Source organism: Psammomys obesus, unplaced genomic scaffold (genome assembly GCF_907164565.1).
Source record: "Psammomys obesus unplaced genomic scaffold, mPsaObe1.curated_primary_1811, whole genome shotgun sequence".
Taxonomy (NCBI): domain Eukaryota; kingdom Metazoa; phylum Chordata; class Mammalia; order Rodentia; family Muridae; genus Psammomys; species Psammomys obesus.
The window spans coordinates 6,844,120-6,854,438 of record NW_026586173.1 but is presented as its reverse complement, the minus strand read 5'-3'; the positions used below and the strand labels follow the sequence as shown (position 1 = coordinate 6,854,438).

Below are 10,319 nucleotides of genomic sequence, written 5' to 3'. Positions count from 1 at the left end.
GTATAGCTAGGTCTTGAGGTAGAGCTATTCCCAATTTTCTGAGAAAGCACCAGATCAATTTTCAAAGTGGTTGTGCAAGTTTGCACTCTGACCAGCAATGGAGGCATGTTACCCTTTCTTCACAGACTCAACAGCACGTGCTGTCACCTGAATTTTTGATCTTAGCCATTGATAGGTATATGGAATCTCAGAGTCATTTTATTTGCATTTCCCTGATGACTAAGGATGCTGAATATTTCTCTAAGTGCTTCTCGGCCAATCAATATTCCTCTGCTGAGAATTCTCTGTTTGGCTCTGTACCCCATTTTTAAAAATTGTGACCCTAAGGAGGATGCTTAATTCTCATTCAAAAGGGTAAATAGAATAGACACCGAAAGCAGTTGAGGAGAGGGAACAGGACAGGAGACTTCCACAGATGTCCTCTGAAAAACTCCATGCTCCAGGGAATAAAAGCAGATCCTGAGACTCACAGCCAAACTTTGGGCAGAGCGCAGGGAGTCTTATGGAAGAGTGGGAGGATAGAAGGACCAGGAGGGGACAGGAGCTCGACAAGAGGACCAACACAGCCAACAAATCTGGGCCCAAGAGGCCTGCAGAGACTGATGTACGAACCAAGGACCATGCCTGGAGAGGACCCCTGCTCAGATATAGCAGATAGGCAGCTCAGTCTCCATGTGGGTCTTCTAGTAAGGGGAACAGGGGTTGGTTCTGAAGTGAACTCTGTTGACTTATCTTCAATCACTTCTCCCTGGTGAGGTGCCTTTGCCAGGCCACAGAGGAAGAGATGCAGGCAGTCCCAAAGAGACTTGATAGTCTAGGGTAAGTTGGGAATGGAGGAGGGCTCCCCCTTTCTGAGGACTAGGGAACTATGGGACAGGGATAGGGATGAAGATGGAAGAAGGATGGGATAAAGAAAAGACTAAGGAGGAGGATATGATCAGGTTATACATTGAATAAATTAATTTAAAAAAAAAGAAAAGAGAAACAAGAAAACAAAGCAAGAATAAGGGAGTCTTACCAAAGATAGCCAAACTTTTTATCCTTTCACATTTATTCATTGCCAAAATAACAAAGTAAGAGTATAGACAGAGGTTCAATTGGGCATGTTTAATTTCATTCTTTTTTTATTCTTTAAAAATCTTCCATGGGTCAGACAACTCATTTTCAATAGTAGAAATATGATTCATCTTTGTTAAACTTTCGAACTAAGTCTCAAGAGCACAAACGATCAGGCCTCATGTCCATGAGAAAGGAAACTGACTCTGTGTTTTGGCATTCACACTTCTGAGTTTTCAGAGGAACATAGTATTTTGACAGAGCTCAAAGAAAGGATGTTTATTTTCCTTGCAATGAACCAGGGAATAGGATGAAATGTAACAGTAATAGTTCAGGCAGTGGTAACAGCACGCCATAACAAAGTGAAGCAGATTTTTTCAATGTTCAAATATTTTAAATATTTTAAATATCAAACTTCTAACTTTGTAAGTGTATAAGACTGAGTCGTTCTGGATAACCCAGGTATGGAATGTCTGGGGTATTCTGCTAACTATAGGTCCACAGGTGCATTGCAATGTGAACATAGAGTCATGTTTATTTTGACAAGTTTTCAAGCATTTCCACATGTACCACAATTCTATAGTCTACTCCACTATAGCTTAAATTTTTAAATTTTAAAGTGACAACTAAAATTGCATTTATTTATCATGTACAGCACATATATATATGTATACACACATATATTGTGGAATGGCTCAATCGCTAGTTATTTATTATTTGTCTAAGGTTGAAAGTAAAACAGCAACTTTAAATTTATTAGTATTAAAATGTAAAATACATTACATTTATCTTTTACTACAAGGAGTTCCTTAGCTTACATTTTATATACAAACTCATTTCTATACATAAAGTATTGTTTATAAAAATCCTCCAGTTACTTGTAGTGTTTTATTATATTGTTGATCATTGTTTAAACTTTCAAACTTTATTAATCTACTAAAGTATTTATAATGTACTTTCTTAACTAATTCTTATACTAATCATTAAAGAAAAATATCGATAGCTCATTATTATAAAATGTCCTAAAAATGTTAAAGTGATCTGCCTGCAAATACACTTATCCAAGGCTCCATCAGAAAATGTCTTACTTTGTAGCACTCAGTCTCCTGTCGGATGTTCAACCCCATTCTAAGGCTTTGCCTTTTCACTTTATACTTTAATATTGAATAATGATTCTGTCCCTAGATGAATGGTTCTGTGTTGTTTTCTTCCCATCACTCTCTTCCCAGAAGGCCAGGGCTTTGTGAGCGAAGATGAATACCTGGAAATCTCTGACATCAAGCGTGACCAGTCCGGGGAATATGAATGCAGCGCCTTGAATGATGTTGCAGCGCCTGATGTGCGGAAAGTAAAAATCACTGTAAACTGTGAGTTGATCTGTGGTCCTGGAATTCCATGGGGCAAGGGGGCGAGGATTAAACAAAGCAGCTTGAAGTGACCGCCCTCCTCTCAAAGCCCTGCACTCAAGGGCCTACCAACAGGAAGGGCAGTGATAAATCAGATTGCTCTGCTCATCATCACCTGGGTTGTCATTTATAGCTGGAGTCTTCCTGGGACTCTCAGAGCTTTCAGCAAGTGGGGACTATGACTAACTTAGAATTGATTTGAAGGCCTGAGAGGCAAATGTAGTATCTTAACATTTAAATGTAACATCTTCTTAAAATAAATGATTGTTTTATTAAGAGGAGGGGTGTCACAGGTAAACAAATGTGTCTTCTTCCTGGAATCACATAATTTTTGGCTTGCTTGCTTGCTTGTTTTTGTTTCCACAGACCCTCCGTATATCTCAAAAGCCAAGAACACTGGTGTTTCAGTCGGTCAGAAGGGCATCTTGAGCTGTGAAGCCTCTGCTGTCCCCATGGCTGAATTCCAGTGGTTCAAGGAAGATACCAGGTACGTGGAAAGAACTGGGGCAGCTCTGAAGCAGAGCTGATTGATCATGCATCACCCAGAAGGAGGGTAATAAACTCCAGGGGAAAAATAAAGCAAGATAAAAACATGTTATAAGCTCCTTTTAACCAAGTCTCCTTTTAGAATCAGAAGTGAGAAGAGAAATAAAAGTGAAGGAAGTTGGGAAACTCAACAAAATGAACTGACCTTGTTTTAGAATCTTGGGTTAGTTATAGACATGGCAGCTTCTAGTGAGTTGTCTTTTGAGTGTGACTATTCTTTTCTCCCCTCCTCAAAGAGGATATGGCACTTAAGGCTTGTGTCAATGGGCTGGGCTAGTGAGAAGAAAAGGCATTTGAAGAGGACCTCATTGCAGTAATTCTTGAACTCACCTTTGCCTTCTCTTAATACCTGCTGCTTTTCTTCCCTGGTGGGTCCAGATCAAAGTGCTTTCTCCTACTACAGGTTAGCCACCGGCCTGGATGGGGTGAGGATTGAGAACAAAGGACGCATATCCACTTTGACTTTCTTCAATGTCTCAGAGAAGGATTATGGGAATTATACCTGTGTGGCCACAAATAAGCTTGGGAACACCAATGCCAGCATCACACTGTATGGTGAGTGCAGGAAGCCTGGATCTACAGGACTTGGCCATGTGAGGGAGCTCCAGGAGCTTGGGAGCTTGGCCTGTTTTCATCCATATTGTTCAACCCACCACCCTTAGCTAAAGAACATTCCTCCCTGCAGTTCCCCTGGCATGCCCTGCAGTCATGTTTCCAAGGTAATTTATGCTGGCCAGGTTTGCCCCTTTTCAAAAGGAGTAAACCAAATTAGGAACCCACTGTGACTGTAAATTCCATATGAGACAGAGAAGCATGGGATGGTTCAACAACAGTGTCATCTGAAGACAAATGAGAAGACAGAAGTTTGTGGGAATAAATGAGGAGCAATTGTAAGACGTGATAACTTCTGTAAGAGTCGGTGCTCCGGTAAACACAGTCCTAGATGACATCACTCTTGTACTCCTGATTCTCATGTAGATGATGAGACCACATTCTCATACAAGGAACTAAATGGGGAATAGAAGGCTGAGCCCTCATCAAGATACCCTTCTATTCCCTGTAAAAGCTCAGACCATTTTCTCAAGGTCTGTTTCTCCCCATGGTTGGAGTTGTCTGGGGGGCCATGGTTGGCTGCTATTGAAGCCCTTCTCCTTCCTCATCCCATCTTGCCATACTGCTGTGTCCATATTCTCATGCAGCATTTCATTCCATAGGCCAAAGTCAGCTTACAGTGATATTTCGTATATGTGTGTGTGTCTTGATTTGCTGAGGTTTGAGGAGTGGAAAGCATCTGATGAACAGGATAAAGAGAAACCCATTTCTCCATGTTCACCTCAGATGTAGCAAGCTTGACATGTACTGAACTTTGTCCACCAACCATCTGAAATGTGTGATTTATGTCTTTTGTTTTCTCTCTGCATTGTGTGTGCATTGTGCTGTGTGTGTCTTAGAAATAAGCCCCTCATCAGCAGTGGCAGGTGGGTACAGCATGCTCCTCCCTTCCTCTGCCTGCCTGAATGCCTATGATCTTGTATTTTAAGCCGACTTCAAAAATAGGCTTGCCTGCTCCTTTCCCTATTATGTTCTCTATGGTAGATTTCAAAGGGGTGTGGCTTGACCTGTGAGATAACAAGCATGTAGAATACAATGGCTTTCACAAACACTTAGGCTAATTTGTTTAAGGATCTCAGGAAGTAAACTCACTCTGCCACCCCATAATAAACATCTACTGGTCATCACTAACAAGGATGAACCCTTTGATATATCTGTACGTAAAGAAGCAATTGACAGGAACCCAGCCCAGAGACCAAACAATATTACATGATGGTTTCTAGGGTCAAATTCTCCTCCTATGAATGTTTGTGTTTTGTTTTCCTTTTACCAATACAAAGAAGGATGCTGGCTTAGTACTAAAATTTTTATTTAAAATGGAAGTTCTTAGGGTTATTTTTCATCTGTTATTTACTAAATATTTCTTGGAGTTATGTCAGAGCTGATTGGGACAAGATATTGCCTCCGCTTTACATACTAATAGTAATAGGACCAAGGAGTGTGGGTAATGCCAAAATATAGACAGGGGAAGGATAAGTGTTAGATAAGGCCCGGACCCAGGCTCTTCATCATATACCAGAGTGTTTACCCAGAGAATAATCCAAAAAGACAAAAATATCTTCACCCACATACTCAAACATTAGGATGACACTATGCCTGGTACCCAGCTCTACATCCTTTGGAGAAAGCCAGGCAGCTCTACTTGCCTAAGACATGTTTACCTCCATTTTATGGGAAATTATAACATTTTTATTTTCTACTGTTAATTTAGCTGTAGATTCATGACTATCAAAGACATACCCTGCCAAACTTTGAGGGTCATAAGTTCTTGTCCCTTAGTCATGGTACCACTAAACAAGAAAGGGTAAGATTTACTCTCCAGACTATGACCTTCTTTCACTTCTTCGGCTAAGAAAGTTGCAAAAGTTGAGAGAATATGGCCACTAGAAGGGCCTAGAAATGATGACCAGCTGACTTAAGTACTTGACTTCTTCACTTTTTCTGCTATCAACAGGAAATGAGTTGTGTCATTTATAAATATCACTTGTGTCCTCGTATAGCCTTTTTTTTTTTTTCTGTGCTCCAACTGAAATAAGAAGATAGAGAGATAAAAGCATAAAGAAGAGAGAGGAGAAAAAAGCTAGCTAGGGCTCCATCCTTATGACCTCATTTAACCTAAGTACCTTCTTATAGATTCCATATCCAAATATAGTCATGCAGATGGCTAGACCACATAATAAATCAGTTCATAGTACAGACATAGATTCATATCTAAATTCAGCCACATGTCAGTTAATCCCTTGATCATTCTTTTTCTCAACAAGGCTGTTGTGATTTTTGTGCCTGTCTCAAAAGGCTGATGAGAAGATTTAATCTATAAACCAGTGTATATATGTGATTTGAAGTTCAGGCTTTGGCCTGATTACTGAGCTGAAGTTTGAATGATCATGAATTATCAGTAGGGCAAAGTTCACCAAATAGCTACAACTACTGGACATTTTCTGTAGATGCTGAATGCTATGACTCTTTCCTGTCTTCCAATGCTTACTGTTAATTGGCTCATGTGATCACTTTTTCTAGTCATGTACCTGCCAGAATTATTGACCAGAAGGACATCTGCTTTCCTTTTCTCCAAAGTCTCCTCTGCTCTTTAACTACAGCACACTCCAAGCCTATAAGTCACCTGGTCTTACACCTCCTAATTGGAGTCCACCTCCCTCCAGCTGAAGGAAGGCTTCCCTAGACTCTGTGAAGATCAGCACACCCCACCCATACATACCTGTCACATCTTGATTTGCCCATTGTATTCACACAGTGGGTAAAAGCTAGTGTTCATTCAGCGAGTATGCATTCAATACCTGACTCAAGCACAGGTACTTGAGGTTCTGAGAGACAAGCATATTGCGACACAACAGGTAGACTCCCTGATTCTATACCCTGTATCTTCAAATTGCAATTTTTCTTTCAAGTAGTTTGATAAAAGTCTTTTTCCCCTTAATCCTCCAAGATCCATGGACATAGGAACTGTGTCTAGCTATATATCTATGATCTGACTTGGAGAGCCACACATAGTAGCTGGTCAAAGAAAATTTTGTGGAAGAATGAATATAAGACAAGATCAAAACATTGTTTTCATGATGCCTAAAGTTTGGCTGTCAGGAACAGAGATGTCATTACTTGAGTCAGGAGTGTGTCTCAGACAGTCTTAGTGTTCTGCTTGTGTTGTTCCTTGGATGGTTGCTTCAGAAAGTTCTGTCAGTGAGCTTGCGATGTTTCCCCATGATGGTCCTTAAGGTAAGATGTCCTCTGTGGTCTACAGAAAGGCTTACTCTGATGCTAAGACTAATGGACATAGATTCAGCCATAGAGAAAACTCAGTGTCTAGTAGGCTTGCCCTTTCTGCTGACCACAATGCTTTTCCTCTCTTCAATGGCCTTTAAGTATACCTAATTATAGTCATCAACTACTGAGATGTATAGGACCACTACACTGGGTCTCTTCATGCCTCTCTCCCTTACTGAGCCTATAAAGTATGTGCTAAATGTTCTCCTGATCTGATTTCACATGTGTGGCAATTGAGAGCTGAAGCAGATAACTCAAATGACATAGGCTTATAAGCAGCTGAACTGTGACTTGACCCAGACATTTTAATTCTCAGTAGAATTCAGTGGTTGAGTTCTACTTTATTTCAGCCCATGTGATATGCTTACAGCCAATTGGTATGGGAGCATGTATCAATAAATTGCCCTCTTGGGCCATCTTCTATAGCAGATTCTCTCTTTTTCTAACCATCTTCTCTAAAACTAGCTCTTAAGAAGGACAACCTTCATATCTAGAACTCGTATATCATACTTTCCAGACACATGTCCAAAGCCTAAGTATGTATTTGTATCACCTCTTAGAAACTATGTGTGGTCTATATCTGGTATTTGACAGTCTGCCTTGACTCTGCCTCTGTGGTCCCAACACTTCATGCTTATCTTCATCCACTGTTATATTTCTGCCTGAAAAAAAGGAATAAACAAAAAACAAATGGAATAGAAGCAAGTTTTTTTAAAAAAATCATCAAAACAAAACAAAAATGCAAGGCTATGGAAACAGTGGATGAGAGAGGAGACTAAAAGGAGAAAATGACTGGAAAAAGTGAAGAAACATAGGCAGTGGATGATCAACATGGTTAGTGATTAGTGATCAGTGGTTAGTGACAGTGCACAATGCTTCTTTGTCATCATACCAGTCACCTTCCTGTCACAAAGCCAGAGAGACAGAGCCTCAGGCAGAGGCCAACTCAGATAGCACATTATATGGCCTACTCGCTTGGGCCCAGGAGCTGGAAAAGGAGCAGGATGCAGAGAAGAAACTAGCCATAGCAGCAGGAAGAAGCGAGATCAGTGTGACAGACACTATACACCAAGGTTGGCTCCTCAGAGCTTAGCAAAGTACAAGGACAGAAAAAGGTTGATAGCTTTCTTGCTTTCAGTTTGTCTCTGTACAGAATCTGAGAAATAATGAGAATACAAGACCTTTTCCAAAGGGCGGTGTCTTAGTTAGGGTTTCTATTGAAGAGACACTATGACCAGGGATACTCTTATAAAGGAAGGCATTTGATTGGCTTACAGTTTAGTGGTTTAGTCCAGTGTCATCACGGTGGGAAGCATGGTGACATACAGGCAGACATGGTGCTGAAGAGGCAACTGAGAGGCCTACGTCCTCACTGGCAGGCAGCAGGAAGAGACATACTGAGCCTGGCTTGAGTACTCGAAACCTCAAAGCCTACCCCAAGTGACACACTTCCTACAGCAAGGCCACACCTATCCAAAGAGCCCACACCTCCTAATTATGCCACTTTCTGAGAGCCTATGGGGGCCGTTTTCATTCAAGCTACCACAGATCATCTCTACCAACATGATATGATCCAGGACCTTAAAGATGGAGGCCAACCTCCTAGGTGATAGAGAAGCAGCATGCTCTGTGCATTCATTAGCTTTATTAAACAGATACAGTCATTTCAAAGTCCACGTGGAGCCCAAGACCCCTTGAAGTCTTGTCAACCCTATGTGTGGCAGAGAGCAGCCAGACTCAGCCTATTGGGCACACTTTTGTCTCTTGTGCCAACCTCCTCTGCCTCCTCTGAACCATGAGCAAGAGGCCCTGTCCCTCTGTGCTTAAAAGAGTGAAGAAGGACGATTTGGGGCCTGACTGCATCCAGTACCGCAGTACCTCAGTACCGTAATGTGCTTAATGAGACATAAACACAAGCATTACTAGAACCCGCAGGAGGGACAACAAATGCACAAAGTCAAAAGAGAGGAGGATGGTGCAGAGAGAAAACGAGGTTTCTCTCACATCATCGGTGTAATTGTAGGAACAAAAATGAGTTACATGAAGAGCTAGGTATCAGGCATAGGGACAATTCACTGGAATCTTGTCATCCCAAGCACTCTAGCTAAGGCAACACCTGGGCTCTGGGATTTTTCCTCAGGTGAAGCATCAGCATCCTCACAGCAGTTATGCCACTAGATCCTCCTAGAGACTCAGTGACCAAACTTCTAGCTTCTCTTTAATGGCTGGGATAAATCTGCATAGCTGACTAGATTTCTAAACTCTAGTTCCTTCAACTGACTCTAGCAGTAATTAGCTCTTGTCCAAGCCACTCAGCAGTACTTGTGGGCAAAGCCCTCTGTGCCCCATAATTCCCCTGCCTTCACACCTTCACACCGTGTCCGGCACAACCCTGATTCGATGCCCCTGCTTTCATACTGTGCCCCGCACAATACTGTTTCTGTTTCTTCTTTCCTTTTTGTCATCAACGTGCCCTGAACAACCATTCTTTAAGCCAATGGCTCCAGGGACATATGAAGAGTGAGCACAAAGGAGCCAGCATATGCTCCAAGGACCACATTATCAGGATTAGCATTCTTTACTCGCTTAAGCCCCATTTACCTCAGTTTCTCAAGATCTCTCTCCTTCATAACACCCAGATTCTTTTCATTCCAGAATCCCTCACCCATCCTCCCCACCCCCTGCCTTCCAAAGCTTGCTTCTCAGTCTTATGATCACCAGGCAATGACTTCCTTCTTATCTATCCACCTTATCTCTTCCTGGCTCCTCTACACAAGCTCCATAGGTCAGTCTCTAGGGAAAGATAACAGTGAAGGCTGGAAAGGTCATCCATGTCTGGAAGCATCGTAGAGGCTGCATTTCTAAGCCTGCATTAAACTTACTTGGGGAGTCTTAAAAATGCAAATCTGTGAGCCTTAATCTGGAACCACTTAATCAAATCTTGATGAACGGCCCTGGGAATGTGATTTGTAAGCAAGTTTTTTAGTGAATCTTATGCCCATGGAAGAGCAGTAGGCACAGAGAATGTCTTATGATTCTGTACCTTTAAGGCTTTTGAAAACTGAGCTATCACCCGCTTATTTCCTGCATTCCTAACAGAAGCAGCTACTATTGCTTCCTCCCTTGGGTCCCCTCCAATTCAGCATGTGCGTTACTTTCCAGCCGCACCCTCTTACTAGAACCCTCCACCTCATTTTGATTTCTTTTCCTGTTAACCAAGGCCTTGGACAATGGACTTCAGTGCCCCTCCCCCGATTTGTTCTCCCTATTCATAAATGACAGCATGCATCTGACCAGGGTGATCAGCTTCCCACAGGTTCCCTTCTCTTTAGTAGCACCTCCTAACTGGCTGTCACAAACCCCAAGGGGGCCTTGTCATTTTAGCGGTTGAAAATTCCTTCCTGCTGGAAAAGTTTG

General features: G+C 41.8%; 1 protein-coding gene across 3 annotated transcripts in view; it reads left to right on the top strand.

Moving 5' to 3' along the window:
* The window catches only part of Opcml (opioid binding protein/cell adhesion molecule like), a 1,136,526-nt gene that overhangs the window by 1,111,246 nt on the left and 14,961 nt on the right, over nucleotides 1–10,319 (top strand). For 2 of the 3 annotated variants that reach the window (XM_055601180.1, XM_055601177.1), the window contains 3 exons: nucleotides 2,286–2,423; nucleotides 2,829–2,949; nucleotides 3,412–3,563. In XM_055601180.1, the coding sequence (XP_055457155.1) occupies nucleotides 2,286–2,423; nucleotides 2,829–2,949; nucleotides 3,412–3,563 (411 nt within the window). The remainder of the gene's footprint in view (nucleotides 1–2,285; nucleotides 2,424–2,828; nucleotides 2,950–3,411; nucleotides 3,564–10,319) is intronic. The other variant, XM_055601178.1, reaches the window with a different exon arrangement.